This window comes from Heterodontus francisci, chromosome 7 (assembly GCF_036365525.1).
Source record: "Heterodontus francisci isolate sHetFra1 chromosome 7, sHetFra1.hap1, whole genome shotgun sequence".
In the NCBI taxonomy this organism is placed as follows: domain Eukaryota; kingdom Metazoa; phylum Chordata; class Chondrichthyes; order Heterodontiformes; family Heterodontidae; genus Heterodontus; species Heterodontus francisci.
Genome location: NC_090377.1, coordinates 44,096,682 through 44,114,300, shown reverse-complemented (window position 1 = coordinate 44,114,300; position 17,619 = coordinate 44,096,682). Strand labels below are relative to the sequence as shown.

At 40.2% G+C, this 17,619-nt stretch overlaps 1 protein-coding gene across 16 annotated transcripts in view; it reads right to left on the bottom strand.

Moving 5' to 3' along the window:
* Positions 1-17,619, bottom strand: part of LOC137371950 (nck-associated protein 5-like) — a 693,455-nt gene that overhangs the window by 500,185 nt on the left and 175,651 nt on the right. The window contains exon 1 of one of the 16 annotated variants that reach the window (XM_068035099.1): positions 4,583-4,811. The exons of the other annotated variants lie outside the window; for them this stretch is intronic. Within the exon in view, the coding sequence (XP_067891200.1) occupies positions 4,583-4,601 (19 nt within the window). The 5' untranslated portion in view covers positions 4,602-4,811. Of the gene's footprint in view, positions 1-4,582; positions 4,812-17,619 lie in introns of those variants that run through there. 16 annotated transcript variants of the gene reach the window in all.

Below are 17,619 nucleotides of genomic sequence, written 5' to 3'. Positions count from 1 at the left end.
TATTTTACATTCTGTGTGACACAATCAACACTAACTCTTAATGAATTGCCTCTGTGTGCAAAAAGTGTAAAATTTTTAGTGCTAAGATTTTTAAATTGTACTATATGCGTTCCTTGTCCTCGAATACTGAACTGGCCATTTTGCCAATTGTGTGAGGAAGGAGTGGCTACAGCACCAAAAATCCCTGAAAGGTAAGAATATTTTCCAATCAAAACAAAACTATTTCTTGCCAGTGTAATATATGTAAGGAACTGTATTACTAATTTTATCCCAGCTTAAATGTGTTCTAGCAGTAGCCATTAGTGTTGGTGTCTAACTCCCCAAAATATAAAATATAGGTTTGAAAGTTAAAAAAAGCCTATATTTTCAGGCACAATTATGGGAACACTAACCAGAACAACCACACATTCTGAACTAGAAACAAAAGCAATAGATGAGCTGCTGAGTACAGTAACATAATCGCAAGGTATTTAACCAAAGTGCAGCGCTGCCTGGGATTTCTATCTAAATCTGAATTGACAAAGGTAAGCCTTCACATTGCAAAAATTAAAAGCATTGTTTACTGATTTTAAGAAGTTATCTAAAGAAGGTATACTTACATTTACTGCAATAAAACAAGTTTTTACGCTTCCAAAAGAAGAGTAAGTTTTCAATGATATTAAAGAAGCACAGTCCTTTAGGAAATCCAATTGGAAAACCATTACTGCTTGCCAAACACTTGGACATGTGACACCATTGGAAAAAATAGTGAATGGTTGTTCTGTTGTATTCCTTCCCTACGCATACATGCAGTGTCTTTTTAAATGATTTGATCTTCAGTGGTTTGGGTTTAATGACAACTGCTACAAAAGTTCATTGTATGGAAAACATTAAAAATACTCTTAAATATCAATACAATTTTACAAGGGCAAATAAGTTTTATCGTAAAGTTTGAAGTTCAAACTCTCATAACCTTCATAGGGGTCTTCCCAGGTAGATCAAAGATATTTACCTCAGCAATATGAATAAATGAAGACACAAGAAAAGCAAATTTGTTACAAAGTTATGATTTTAACAAACATGTTTGCTCAAAAGTGCTCAATTCCAAATAGGAAAAACTGAAGGGTGCGAAATGCCAGTATAAGTAAGATTGTTTTTCTGAAACGTATCTAAATAATAATGCATTCAATGATGCAATGTATTCTAAATATGTTGATCAACATAAGTCCTTTAATGATCTAAAGGACATATAAGTAACCAAAGGAGTAATCATTTGACCAAATCTAAACAATATATTAATGTATCACTAAATTGATACAGCCCAAGATATTTCCTGTAGTGCCCATGACTCCTGAAGTATCTCACCTGTAGCACAATGCGTGGATCTAAAAAAGCAATGATGTTGAATGTCAATGATATCATTTACTTAGCTGGTTTACTAAGTTGCATTCTTGTTTTCAAACAAAAAAAAATCATATTGAAGATTTACAACCAAAAGAGCATGAATTCCTGCATAGAAAATGTCAGGTTAAACACCGTTGTTATGGCAACTAATTGGTTAGCCGCTGATCTGTTGTCTGATGTTTGTAAGGCCATCAGACACAGAAGTACTGCCAATGATCTAGTATTAATGTAATCTTCCAAGGTAATAAATGTCAAAACATATTACCTACCAGGATTTTTCAAGCATCGACATATAGTTTACTGTAGATAATCTATTAAATCTACACTTATATAAAGTACAACAGTATTGGTAGAGGACCAAAAATATGGATTATTCCAGAAAGAGAAAAAATGGTCCACTAGGTGTTCCTTGATTTAGAAAAAAATACATGTCTGAATAAAATCCTTCACATTATATTCATTCTTTTGCTGCACTATTGATTGATTTGTTTTTAAATAATTACTCATCATGGCCACCAGTATATCTATATAATATTTAATAAGCCAAACAACTGGCAATAAACCTTCACATGGAATACTACAGGAGTTAAGAAAATATTACAGGGATATGTACATCTGCATTTTGAAAGGTGAGTGGTTGATTCACTTAGGAATTTCAGCATTAATAATTCCTGCAAAATCATATTTGCATAACCAAAATAGATCAGAACTTAAATTACTTTTAACCAATTGTTAGCAATAGTCAAAGTTGTTCACTAATTGATATAAACCATTGCATTAGTGGGCTTTACCTGAACAAAAACATACCTTTCTGAGCACATTCCAATGGCTGCCAGCCTTTATTTTTATCTTACCCTGTGTTAGATACTCCAGTTTGTTAAAGACAGTTAGGTGAAGCAACAGTACCATCGTAACATTTTAGTAAATAATGGTGTAATAAAACCCTAGATAGTTTACATTAGATTACATTTTAACTTCAAACTAGACTACTTCTTTTGCAATCAGACTCATCATATTATCATGCAACAATTTGGATTTTTTTGGAATTATAAAATTAAACTGTTATTGATGAAATTACAATTTTCATGTACCTGGCAACAGCAGATTAGAAATGATGAAATCCAACTATTCAGTAAGCTACTACTTGCTATGTGTGGGTAAACAGAAATATTGCTGCAACAGCATTTTGTTTCTGTTAAGTGCAGTGGCAGCCTATGGAAACTTTCTTCTAGGGCCAACTGGCTTTGGTCCAAGTACAGCATATTAATAAAAAGAAAGCTACTCATGTACTGTGCTTTGCTGACCAGCATATTAATCTCAAAAAAAAAAATTTCCAACTTCTGGATGCTATGAAAGCTTTTTGCATTATTTATTTTGCACGCAAGCTGCTGCGGCCTTTGAAAATGTTGCTCGATTTAAGATACCCAAGGCTACATCAAGTCTGTAAACTGCATAAAAGCTGCTGTTGGACACTTAACTTGAAAATATGAATCATACCGAATAGCAAGCAAAAGTAAAATACTGATTTCTGTTGTAATGAAACAATATAGTTGAGTTAGAATAAGCTGCATATAATGGAATACTTTTGATAGAACAATATTGTAACATACTTCAAAGTGGCTAGCCTGTTAAAGGCCATACAGAATAATGTTCAAATTGCAATATATAATTTAATGAAGCGATTATAAAAATCTAAATCATGTATGGAATGAAGTATTAATAAGAACTGAGAATTGTGAAAAGTATACTGACAAGATGTTAATATTTTCAATTCTACAGTAGTTCTTACTCTTTTATACTTTTAAATAAAACGATACCATTAACCTTCCAGCACAGAATTAACAATGAAAAAATAAGCTAAAACCTTTGCACTGAAAATTAATGTAATTTTATTTGCTTCTGTCCATTTGGACTACCTATTTAACCATCTGAATGTACAAAGCCAAAATAGTTGTGTGGTGATAACATTATATGTTTTTTTGCATGTGTTATCTTAAATATTTGAAACATTCATCATTCACTGGTTTACTTGTAACAGTTTGAGAAGTTGTCTCCAAGTAGTTAAAATCTAATTCTCAGCATACTAAAAAGTCATCCCTGACATCTCAAAAAATTTACTATATTATAATCTTCATTCCTCAACTATCTGCCAACTAAAATTGGAATTGCAGTACAAGGCCAACAATTACAGATTTTGCGAAACACAGAGTAATAATTGTTGGTAATCTACGTATAGACAAGTGTTCTGTGGCTAAAATAGTTCCCACGGTGCCTTATGGCATTCACCAGTGGAGAAGTCCCAAGAGAGATTCCCAGCAAAGTGTGGCACACATGTTCCATTTATATGCTACATACATGCCAGGTCCACAGAAATGAACTTTAGCATTATTGAAATCCATCATTTTCCACACGTGTTTCTGAAGGGCTCTTGTGTGACAAGTTCTTACAGTGATCAGGAATTAAAACAAAATCAGAAGAATAGCTGTGTTTATCAGTAGCAGCATTGTACATTCAGCAGGATTGGAATTAAACAGTGCCATTCTTTAATACAGAAAGCGTTTAAGCAGACCAGATCACGAGAGATGCTACAGGGATTAACCCACAAGACAAAACTTTAATCAGACTCCGAAATAAAGCTTCAATATCTGCTTTCATTCTCTAAAAATGATCGTATTTCTCTTCCATCATTCAGAATTAAGCAGCTTACAGCTGGATGGCAACTCAGCACATGCAGTTGCCAGTAGCAACAGGGCACACAATTGTGTTTCCCAGCCAAATAATGAGGCTTTTGCTGTCCCTGTCGTCTGCTTCACAGACATTTAAAAAAATAGTGACAACAGTTCGGTTCCACCAAAAATGTAGTGTACTATCAAATCAAGTCTGCCTTGCAAGTTAAATTAGAACAGTTGGTCTGTTTGTTAGTATGTTCAAAATACAGTTTACCTCCCAGCACGTCCACACAGCTTCTAACAATTCAATAATGAAGACCAGTTAAATTATGCACACTACAAAGTAACAATAAGCGCTTTTTGATTTCCTGATCCAGTACAGCACAGCAGCCCAGCTTTTTTTCTCTGCTAAAGACTTAAGTTGTCCTGGACAGAAACCTTGCAGTAAAATGCCACACAAACACAGCTTGTTAAACATTTACCGTAACTTCAATAACACCAGGATATATTGCAAGGTTTTTGTTTCTTACCCAGACTATGAGAAAACATCCTTAGAGCAGAGGTCCTTCACATAATCCTCAGAGCAATCAAACAGCAGCAAACAAAGATCCAGAGTTGATAAACTTTCTCTCCAGTTTACAGCCCAAACCCTGCCACAGCAGTGAAAACAATCTCTCCCTTTGCTTTGTTGTGCTTCACTGGTTTCTGAGGGAGAGGGGCACTTAACATGTGTTTAGGGACGGCCGCTGGCTTTGAAGGTGGCAGTTTCCTCGGGGAGAGGAGCTTACAGCAGATCAAGAGCGTACTGCTGATGCTCTGTGTGCGATCCTACAACCGGGCCTATTAATTCCTGTCCCTAAGAAACTACCGTGGATCTGCTGTCGAGTGAAGCCCATCTGCTGCCATCATAATCAGTCTCAACTGAATGGCTTTGACAAATCTGTGCCTGCAGCAGGGGTTAGGGAAGTTGGTGCAGGGGGAAGGGTATGTTTCTTTTGTCTGCTGAAACCGGGTTATTGTGAATGGAAAGGCACTTTGGGAAGTGGAATTAAAAAGCTCTATATACCATCCAGTTTAAAGACAACACCAATCCCCATCGCCAAACATTTGTTGCTAATGAACTAAATGAACAATTACTCTAATCAGATTAGCAATTTGTAGCATGAAGCACGATGCAGCTAAATGTGTATCTCCAGGGTAATTTATATGAATCAAACCGCTGTATCAGGTGACGAGCAATCACTTTGTGAAACATTGTAACCAAGTACAAATTCTACTCCAGGCAGTAATCAATAAAAATAGTCATTATTGCTTTTCATGATTCCAAAATGTCTGTCACATTTTGTTTTCTTCATAAAGAATCAGTATTAATTCAACTCTGCACTGTGTAAATCCGAGTTTTAATCTTCAACTAATGCCTTATCTGTTCAGCCTATTTGTTAGTGTTCAGTAAAGCACATAGAGTATAAATTACATTTTAAACTATTGAGAAACACATGCAACCACTCATGCATTGTATGATTTTTTTTAAAAATCAGCATTTGAAAACCAAGTTAAAAATCCAGAAAGGTAGAATGTAATAGATTTCCAGCCATGTTAACCTTTGCCTTACAGTCGGCAGCAATCACTTCTTTTGATATTGAGAGGTTAATAAAGTTTACAGAAAATGTATTTATTTTACTGGCTAACAGTAGAGAACACTGTAGAATTTATGTTAATTCATTGACTGTTCAAATAACTGCATATCAATACCAAACTTCAAAATGTAATGGGTTACCTTCAGTGTTTTAATTAACTATTCTTTTTATTTAACTATATCAAGATTTGTGTATTTGTAGTTTATATACTACAAAAGTTGATAACTTTTATGTTCAAATTAAATCCATAAATTAAGATTATACAACAGCCTAGAAACTGATTTACGCCATTTTATAGGTGCCAAATAAGGGCCATGGAACAATCCCTGTGTCAGAAGAGGAGGCCTAAAGAGTAAGAAAAATGGGTCCTCAGGTCATATCTAAATAATCGTGAAGATCCACTGGGGGCTTTGATGCCTCCGAAGGTAGGTGGGTAAACTGGAGAAGCAAATTTCAGGTGCTTGTGTCATTGGCGGTGGCTGTCAGGTAAGAGTTGGGGGAAGGGGGAAAAGGGAGAACAGAAGGAGGGATGATCAGTGGCCAGCCGACAGGCAGTCTGTGTTGCTGGGAGGACTACTCCTGACTCCATGTCTTTTTTTTAATATAAAACTTACCTATACTTGGCAGCTACTGCTTAGGCCACAGCAGCTGCTGAAGAATCTTTAGTGGGGCAGGCTCCACAACTACCCAATTGATCAATGACTAATTTTGAAATGGGGGCCTAAAACAGGTATAGGCCTCTCACTTACATATGCTTGTTTTATGCGCCCGTCAGAAAAGCCTTAAAAATGCCCCAACCCAATTTTGGGTCAAACGTGTTTCTGGATGTCCTTAGGGGACATTGAGCCTCAGTCCAATTTCTACCCCATCGTGTCTGTTGCAGAACATTAACCTGGGTGTTTAGGTTTCATATGTTAAACAAACATGAAACATGATATTATCGTTGTTCTTAGTTTAAACCCAAACAGAAGGCTAAATTTGCCAGTAATTTCCCCACTAGAGTTGCCTGTGTGCTAATGATTCCCTTTTCGCATTTTCTTTATTTTTCCCACTCAGTCTGACCTCAGTGATACGATTTCTTTTACTCAGAGCTGCCCAGTTTGTTGACCCCACCCATCCCCCACTCCCTCAACCCCACTGCTCAGAAAAACCCACCTAAATTGAATAACATGGTTTTCCATAAAAGCTGAAATGATCTAATTCAGCAGTAATTGCTTATAACATTGTGACCTTAAAAGCTGTTCACTATGGAAGAGGCAGACCTGCTACATGATACTAGTAAAGACAGTAAAAGATAAATGTATACATCCAACTCTGTTTCAATTACATTGATGGATACTGAAAGATCTCACCTGTCCCAGTAGGTTTGCTATAGTTTATGTTTCTCCCCAACTAAGAAAAACATAACTAAATCAGAGCTGAATAAAGTTTACTCCGACTTCAGCTCAAAACAGCAATTTCTACTGCAGGAACACTGTCCACTTTTTATTTCAAAGTAAACTTTATTTATGCAATTAAATTGATCGTAAATATGGTTAAAGGAATTCCACTGTTTTATTGTCTAGCTCCAAACATAGTCACTGCCTTTAATGTTTAGAATCTTGCAGTGTCTTAATTGGTTACTTGTGTTTAAGGGCAATATGAAGTTTATAATTAATTCCATTATGGCACATGCCTCATTTTTTACACAGTATACGAACAAAATTCCCAATGACAGCCACAAAAAAAGACTTATACTGTTTACTGTTGTATTCGACATTGGAGTCATCATCATGTGAATTTCATGGTCATGATCCTGCCAGTTGTGAATTATCCTGGTTATAGTATGAGTTACCCGGAGAACTTGTTTCCATTTCATGACTCTGAATTAGTCTAGCTCTTAAAGCAGGAATTGTTTCTGGGACATTCTAGATTCAAGACTTCATAAATGTTAATTTATAAAAATAGTGTTGGTTTCAACTGGATTTATATATGAATCTATTTCCTTTTTAAAAAACACTAAATCAAGTAGTAATGACTCTACCATTGCCTCTAAAAACTCAAACAGCTGCGGTACCTGTATTATTCTGACAACATAAATTGTTGTCAATTACCTTTCAGCTGAGCCTCCGACATAATCAGGGTAAATTTGTTCCTTAGTATTTTAAGATAGAAACTTGCTCTGTCATCTACACAAGGGATTGTGAATTCTGCGTGCAAGTTCAATGAAATGTCACTTGCATAAAAAAAATGCAACAGGGATTCACTGAGATGTTCAGAGGGATAATGGTTATAAAGAGAGACATGTGAATGTAAGGCCTTTTTTTCATTAGGAATGAGAAGGTTGAGCTGATAGAAAGATTCAAATTTGCAATAGATAAATATGGATAGATTGCATCCACTTGCAGTAGGATGGGGAAACAATAAGAGAACAAATTTAAAGATGTTTCTACTACAATATCAGTGTAAAAATAGTTTTGCTTTGCATTGACGCTGCAGTTATTGTGTAAAAGTGGACTGAACTTTGTGTTGCACAGGAATAATGTGGAGTAAGACGTTATGGACGAGGGAGTCTCACTCCAATTCACTTTGGAATCAGTTGAGAACTTTACATCTGATTTATGATTTTCCACTCACACCAGCGGAAGTGTAGTAGGGTGTACCATCATTCTGCCGCAGTGGTGCACACTTCACCCTGTCCAGTTTTCGAACTACAAAGGTTAGTGAAATAATTCATTGTGCTATCTGGCCTCAATGGCAGAGGCTATTCTGTCTCCTTGCATCAAGAAGCAAATGATGGAATTTACACAGTTAGGCTATACACTCCATAGTGGACAAACATATTCCATGCCCTGCACCTTGCCACTCCTGGTGGGAAATCCTAAACAAGCTGGGGATGGGTGCAGATCTGAAGGAGACGTCTGGGAGAAAGATTGATGCATTCTGCAAGAGTTACGCTGGCTCTTTGTTTTAACCCAGTGTCAAAATCAAGATCTTCAAATTTAGAGCTGGTGCAAAGCCAAAATTGCCAGCCATGATCGCAGGCCAGCAGAGACACATCGGGCTGAATCGCCTCTTTCTGCACTGTAAGATTCTATAATCACAGTGCCTATACACAGAAGCTAGCTAGAATATGGAATTCTCTGCTGCATCGTTGAACAAGATAGTTCCTCAAAAAAAGAGGAGAATTTTAACTTATGGGGACCGAACAAGACAATGGGTAAGATGAGATGACTCCATAGAGTAAAATACCAGCATAAACTGGATAGGCCAAATGTCTGTTTCTGTGCTCTGTCATTCTCAGATGTTGTAATTAGACATTTTTCCACACTGCATTTGTCTCTGACACCAATGAAAAGGGAAGTTTAAAAAAAAATCTCAAGTAAAGTTATTGCAATTTTGTGCCTCAATAGTGCTACTTCTGGATTGAAAATAGAGACATATTGTCGAAGCTTTTCATCTTGCACTCATCAGGACAATCCGCAAGAATACCAATGGAAGGGAAAACAACAACTTTATACTGTATGAGAAGATAGTGCTGATTGGTTGGTTGGCAAATGCACTCTGATTGGTAGAGGTGTTGCCATGGAGAATGCATCAGTATACGGTGACTGATAATTAACTGCCGAGCTTTGTTTGAAATTTAAACTAGGTAGCTTGACTCTGATTGGTCAAGGCATTGCCCTGAGAAATGAACCAGCAAATGTCTGTCAATTATTTTGTTTAGCTGAATGGTTGTACATGTTAGTGCAATGTGTGTACATGTTCTTTCTGTCTACAAAGAACAGAGCCTTGTGTATTAATATATGTAGCTTCCAGTACACGCAAACGTGCCACACTGCGAGCCCTACTGACAACTTAAATTGGTTGTCAGCGTAATGCTTAGCACAATGAGGATTATTTAGCAAATGTTGTCCAATTACAGAATCACATCTAATGTTGGATACTGTGTTTTGAGTTTTGCAAGCACGGGCTGGTTGGGTACGGCCTGTACCTTGCCCGTTCCGAGCAGCGGAAGAGACATGTTGTGTAATACGATTTGCCAGTCTTTGGGACGTATGGCCTATATAATTAGCATCACATTGGCATTGAAATTCATATATCACATTACTCATTTATGTGATAGACAGGGCACCTTTTTGGCTTGATGGCAACATCCTGTTAGTGGGGAACACCACACGTGTTGCGATTGCAGAGTAGCAGCGTGAAACAATGGCTACCCTGATCAGATTATTTCTCGCTGTATATCACGCAAACTTATGAATGGGCCTGAGGCCGTCATTTTCAGCCCTGAAAAGTGCCCAGGAAGGGTAATGTATCCCAAAAATTTGAGCAACATTGAAGCTCAGCCTCCAGGATGGTCGCCTCCAGCAGCAGCCACTACCTTTGTGGTGGCACTGTAGCTGCTGGCCTCTGATTGATTGGCCAGCAGCTCTCCAAGGGCGGGACTTCCAGCGATGGGGTCCTATATCTTATGGAAGGCCTGCCGCTGTCCACTTAAGTGCCTGATTGGCACTAAATTCAGCGGGCTTTCCGGAAAAGAGGTGACGTGGGGAACTCGGCGCGGTTTCTCCCAACATCAAGACCCACACTGCCAGCATAAAATTCTCCCATCGAGTCTAGAGTTATTTACAACATAGAAGGAATCCATTCGGTCCATCGAGTCCATGCCGGCTCTCCGCGGAGCAATCCAGTCAGTCCCACTCCCTTGCTTGATCCCTGTAGTCCTGCAAGTTTATTTCCTTCAAGTGGCCATCCAATTTCCTATTGAAATCATTGATTGTCTCTGCTTCCACTACCCTCATGGGCAGCGAGTTCCAGGTAATTGCCACCTGCTGCGAAAAAAAGTTCTTTCCTCACATTCCCCTTGTGTTTACCCCTGCATCTCTTCCCCAAAACCTTAAATCTGTGTCCCCTAGTCTTTGTACCATCAGTGAATGGAAATAGTTCTTCCTTGTCTAAGCCTGTTGTAATCTTGTACACCTCTATCAAATCCCCCCTCAATGTCCTCAGCTCCAGGGAGAACTGCCCCAGCTTTTCCAACCTAACCTTGTAAGTAAAATCCCCTATCCCCGGAACCATTCTGGTAAATCTCCTCTGCACCCTCTCAAGGACCTTCACATCTTTCCTAAGTGTGGTGACCAGAACTGGATGCAATACTCTAGTTGTGGACTAACCCGAGCTTTATTTTGGTTCAACATAACTTCCTTGCTTTTTGTACTCAATGCCTCCATTTATGAAGCCCAAGATCCCATATGCTTCGCTAACCACTCTCTCAATACGTCCTACCACCTTCAAGGATTGATACACATGGACCCTGACATCCCTCTGTTCCTGCACACTCTTTAGAACTGCACCATTAAATCTATATTACCACTATTTACCATCCTCCAGTCTGAAAAAACAACCATTTACTACGACTTGCTGTTTTCTATCCTTAAACCAATTTTTTTATCCAATTGGACACTGATCCTCCTATTCCATGAGCCTCAATTTTGTTAACCAGCCTCTTGTGTGGTAATTTATCAAACGCTTTCTTAAAATCTATACAGACAACATCCATTGCATTCCCTTCATCAAGCTTCTCTGTTACTTCATCAAAAAATTCAATTAGATTAGTCAAGCATGATTTGCCTTTTACAAATCCATGCTGGCCCTCCTTAATTAACTTGTACCTCCCCAAGTGCCTAAGGATCCTTTCCCTGACTATTGTTTCTAAAGCCTTACCCAACACTGATGTTAAACTAACTGACCTGTAGTTGCTGGGACTGTCCTTACACCCTTTCTTGAATAAGGGTGTTGCATTTTGAATGTGTATAACAAGCCAAATCAAGCTAACATCAGATTTAAACACATCATTGATATGTCCCTCTTTACAGATTTGATGGCAGCAACTGAGAGGAATTTCTAATACATCACGATCAAGGAGCATTTCTTTCACCGTGTTAACTCCACTAGATTCCTTTTTCTAGCTATAACTCCGACCGGTACTTTAAAAGTGTTTTATGAAAGGTAAATATATGATGTTATATGAAGTCTTGGAAATATAGCATATATGCAATATTCTCAAGTTCTGACATGCAGTTACATAGAGTCTATAGCACACAAACAGGTATCCATGTTCCACACGAGCCTATTCCTACCTCTCTTCATATAACGCTATTGGCATATCCTTCCATTCCTTGCTCACTCATGCTTATCTAGCTTCCCCTTAAATCAATACTATTCAAATCTACATTATTCAACTCAACGCCTCTTTGCAGTAACACGTTCCACATTCTTACCACTCTTTGGGCAAACAGGTTTTCACATTTTTACCACTGTCATGTCAATGTGCTTTGTTGAATGATAATTTTCTTTAAGCCACTGACTGGAGATCTGAATATATATTTTTAAGGAAATTTTAAAAAGAACAGATAAAAGAGGACTTTGCTGAAAGCTTAGGATGACCACCTAATTTGAAACACTGTATACTACATTGCAAGGCCTGTGAGGTGGAGACGAAATGGCTGTTCATCCCAGCAAGAACCAAGACCCACAAAATTTAAGGGAACTACCTGTTCTTTTTATCAAGAAGCGGCACAGTGGCGCAGTGGTTAGCACTGCAGCCTCACAGCTCCAGCAACCTGGGTTCAATTCTGGGTACTGCCTGTGTGGAGTTTGCAAGTTCTTCCTGTGTCTGCGTGGGTTTCCTCCGGGTGCTCCGGTTTCCTCCCACATGCCAAAGACTTGCAGGTTGATAGGTAAATTGGCCATTAGCAATTGCCCCTAGTATAGGTAGGTGGTAGGGTAATATAGGGACAGGTGGGGATGTGGAAGGAATATGGAACTAGTGAAGGATTAGTATAAATGGGTGGTTGATGGTCGGCACAGACTCGGTGGGCCAAAGGGCATGTTTCAGTGCTGTATCTCTAAATACACTGCTAACTACCATGCTTGAATCATTGGGTGACTGTCATATGACAAGCCCCCTCCCCCACTGTGTTTTTATGCTGGTGTTTCTCTGCAGCAGCAAGAAGTGTCTGGACTCTGACACATACAGATCCCAAATGGGGGTCCCTCTCTCTCCATTTCCACTTGCAAGCTGCAAACCATGCCTGTTGAGTGACCACCTTTGCATACTCTGGCTACAATCAGAAGTCAGAAGTGGGGATGTTTGCTGATGATTGCACAATGTTCAGCACCATTCGTGACTCCTCAGATACTGAAGCAGTCCGTGTAGAAATGCAGCAATACCTGGACAATATCCAGGCTTGGGCTGATAAGTGGCAAGTAACATTAGTGCCACACAAGTGCCAGGCAATGACCATCTCCAACAAGAGAGAATCTAACCATCTCCCCTTGACATTCAACGGCAGTACCATCGCTGAATCCCCCACTATCAACATCCTAGGGGCTACCATTGACCAGAAACTGAACTGGAGTAGCCATATAAATACCATGGCTACAAGAGCAGGTCAGAGGCTAGGAATCCTGAGGCGAGCAACTCACCTCCTGACTCCCCAAAGCCTGTCCACCATCTACGGTGTGATGGAATACTCTCCACTTGCCTGGATGGGTGCAGCTCCAACAACACTCAAGAAGCTCGACACCATCCAGGACAAAGCAACCCGCTTGATTGGCACCCCATCTACAAACATTCACTCCCTCCACCACTGACGCACAGTGGCAGCAGTATGTAGCATCTACAAGATGCACTGCAGCAATGCGCCAAGGCTCCTTAGACAGCACCTACCAAACCCGCGACCTCTACCAACTAGAAGGACAAGGGCAGCAAATACATGGGAACACCACCACCTGCAAGTTCCCCTCCAAGTCACACACCATCCTGATTTGGAACTATATCGCCGTTCCTTCACTGTCGCTGGGTCAAAATCCTGGAACTTCCTTCCTAACAGCACTGTGGGTATACCTACCCCAAATGGACTGTAACGGTTCAAGAAGGCAGCTCACCACCACCTATTTGAGTGTGTGTGTGTATATGTGAAAGTTGGCACATAGTTTATTATTTTAATTAGTTCATTTTAAGTACAATAAAGATAACCTCTTTCTTTGTTAAACTCAAGAAACCCTGTCCGATTGGTCTTGTTATGATCATAGCAAATAAGTAATCAAACACCTACTAAACTGACCAGTACATCCACTTTAAATAAAAAGAATTAAACTTGTTGTGGTCAAACAAGGAGAGGGAAAAGAGGGAAGCCCTTCGACCCCTCCTCACTTGGCTGTAACACCACACTTTGGGCAAACAGGTTTCTGCTGAATTCCCTGCTGGATTTATTGTTGACGATCTTAATTTGGACTCCCACAGAAGTGGAAACATTTTATCTATGTCTACCCTGTCAAACCCTTTCATAATCTTAAAGACAACTTTCATGTCACCCTTTGGCCTGTTCTTTTCTAGAGAAAAGATCCACAGCCTATTCAGCCTTTCCTGATATCCTCTCAGTTCTGGTATTATCCTTGTGAATCTTCTCCAGTGCCTTTATATCCTTTTTAGAATGTGGAGGCCAGGGGAAGGGTTTTCTGTTTTGTGTCGGGACCCCGATGATGGCGTTACATGTTGGTCCCGATCCTGCACTGTGTCAGGAGCAGCAATGCAACATCAGTTTTTGCTGGATGTCCAATTAATGGTCAGAGGGCATGCTCACCGTCCAATTAAGAATGGCAGGTGGGTTCTCGAAGCTGGAGGGCCAATAGGAGGTCTGCCAAAACTGAAAGAGCTGCAGTCTTCTGTTGCATGTAAGGGAGAGAGAAGGCACCTCCATCTTGAGGCACCCCCTCAGCACATTTAAAACATCTGAAATACAAAATGGCCATAGCTCCCAGATCACCATTATGGAGGGGAAACACCGCTGCAGGGACGCTTGTGGCTGCAGCTTTGGCCAAATTGGGATAATGCCAGGTGTCTCAAAGTCACCCTGGAGCACTGACCCCCCCCCCCCACCCCCAAGTCTGCCGCCGGGGGGCTACCTCCAGGCAGCTGCCATGCTCTCAACACTGCGGGGGGTCCAAAGACCAACTGGAAAATTCTAGTTGGCTTCTGATCAATGGCCTTAATTGGCCTTTTAATTACCTCAACGAGCTGGCTGGGAAGTCTAGAACCAGGGGACACAAATTCCAAATAAGGGGGAAGCCAATTAGGACAGTGATGAGAAGAAATTTCTTTACTCAGAGGGTTGTCAATCTTTGGAATTCTCTACCCCAGAGGGCTATGGAAGCTCAGTCATTGGGTATGTTTAAAGCAGAGATTTACAGATTTCTAAATACTAATGATATAAAGGGATATGAGGATAGTGTCGGAAAAAGGCACTGAAGTGGATGATCAGCCATGATTGTATTGAATGACGGGGAAAGCTTGATGGCCTGAATGGCCTACTCTTGTTCCTCTGTCCTTATGTTCCTAAGCTTCCTGCTGCTTGTCAAAAATGGCTCGGATAATGTTGACAAACTGGCACGCCAGCAAGGAGCACAAAATTACCTGCCCACCCACCTCAGTTCCCACTCCCATCAGCCTCCGAAAATCCTGCCCGAGAACTGTGCAGAGTATTCCAAGCATGGCCCAACAAGTTTAACATAAATTCAGCTTTTTATGCCTTTAAAAATGCACTGCAGTGCTTGGTTTTTAAAATGACCTCATTATCCTGCATTGCTACCTTTAATGATTTGTATATCTCTATCAAAGAGCCAATGTGGTTTCAGAGCAAACAGAGGCACCACAATCATGGTATTTGTACTCAGACAATTACAATAAAAGTGTTGTGAGCAAAACAAAGGCTTGCATGTCACTTTCGTAGATCTCACCAAGGCATATGACACTGTGAGCAGAGATGAACTTTGGAAAATCCTTGAAATGCATCCGAAACCTCACCTAGGTTTCACCCTGGTGAAGCAGCTTCTTGAAAATCAGTATGGACAAGTCAAGCACAACAGCGACCTCTTGAATCCCTTCCGAATCTCCAATGGCGTGAAGCAGGGATGTGTTCTGGCCCCGGCCTTATGCACCATCTTTTTCAGCATGATGCTGCAGCAGGCAACGCAAGACCTTAAGGAGGGAGTCTACGTATACTTCCAGACTGATGGAGGCCTTGTCAACCTTAGGCATCGTCAGGCTCTTACAAAGACACAAGAAAAACTTATTTTTGCCACGACTGTGCTCTCCTGGCCCAGTCAGTCAAACCTGCAACGTATAACAACACGTTTTCCGAGAACTAAAAATCAGTTTAAAGAAAATTGAAGTCCTGCATCAGCCTGCACCCCGAGAAGAATATAGACCACCAAGCATCGTCATCAAGGGAACCGAACTGAATGCCATCAAACAATCTACCTATTTGGGGTGTGTCATCTCATTTGATGCCACCATAGACAAGGAAGTGGACAATAGGCTTTTAAAAGCAAACAGCCCATTCGGCAGACTCTACAAAGGATGTGTGGAGCAACCACAGCCTCAGAGCACAGACCAAACTCATCGTCCTCACCATTCTTCTGTATGGCGCCGAGTCATAGGTTTTATACCGCCGTCATATACACCGCCTAGAGCACTTCCATCAGCACTGCGTCCACAGCATCCTCAAGATCCGCTGGCAGGACTGCATCACAAACATTGAAGTCCTGGAAACCGCCAACGTCACCAGCATCAAGGCCATCCTCCTGCAAAGTCAACTGCGTTGGGCAGGTCACATTGCCCGGATGGACAACAGTTGCCTGCCCAAGATTGTGTTGTACGGAGAGCTGACCACTGGTAAATTGAACAGAGGGGCCCCATGCAAAAGTTTCAAGGACTCCCTGAAGAAGTCCCTCTCTGTGTGCCACATCAACCATCACCAGTGGGAACCATAGACCATAGATCATGAAGCCTGGAGATGCTAGATTGGGAGTGCTACAGACACTTTTGAGACTGAGCGAAGAACCAACGTGAAAGAGAGAAGGAGAAGGATAGATCTAATTGCCCCCAGCAGCGACTACACCTTCACTTGCACCCGCTGTAGGAGAATGTGCCGGTCACGGATAGGCCCGACTAGCCACCAGCGGGCCTGCAACTGATGAGTACAACCTTCCTAAAATCTTTGTCTGTGAAGAAATGCCAAGAGTATCTCTATCCCTAGATCTCTTTGTATAGTCTTATTATCCAGGCAGTATGTGGCAAGAACAAAGAACAAAGAACAAAGAACAGTACAGCATAGGAACAGGCCATTCGGCCCTCCAAGCCTGCGCCGATCTTGATGCCTGCCTAAACTAACACCTTCTGCACTTCCGGGGCCCATATCCCTCTATTCCCTTCCTATTCATATATTTGTCATTCATATATATTTGGCCTCTTCATTCATCCTGGCAAAATGCGCCATCTCATACTCATTTATATTGAAATTCATTTTGCCAATTACACAACTATTCTACAAGTTTATTGACGTATTTCTTTACATATTTTCTTGTCTTGTTCTCTCTCCATTTCTTTAACACACAACATACATTTGTATACTTTGAAACTTCTGATGGATTTACAGCAAAGCTGCTCTTATTATTATAACATGTTATGGTAAGCATTTCTTGGCATTATATAACTATAACCGAGCTGAATATCAACAACAAAAAGTGCCTTATGAGCTATAGTTTGATTCCATAATTCTAAAAGTTCATTCTGACACACATTTTCCCCCAGTGAGTGACCCATTTATTACAATGGTTTACAATTATTAAGATAGTAGCTGAACAACTCTCGAGCCCCCTGATAAATAACAATTAGTCACTATATTAGCTAATAAAGCAGGCAATTTGAAGAAATCTGGTTTTAATCACACTTCCTAAGTATAGGGTCCAATGATTAATGCTGAAGCCTGGTGATAAATTAAGCAGATAGTAAGGAACTGTCCTGCTTATATTGCTGGGCAATGTGTCAGGGACCTTTCTATACATACAGATGTCAAGTGATGTATACATTCTCAGCCAGAATG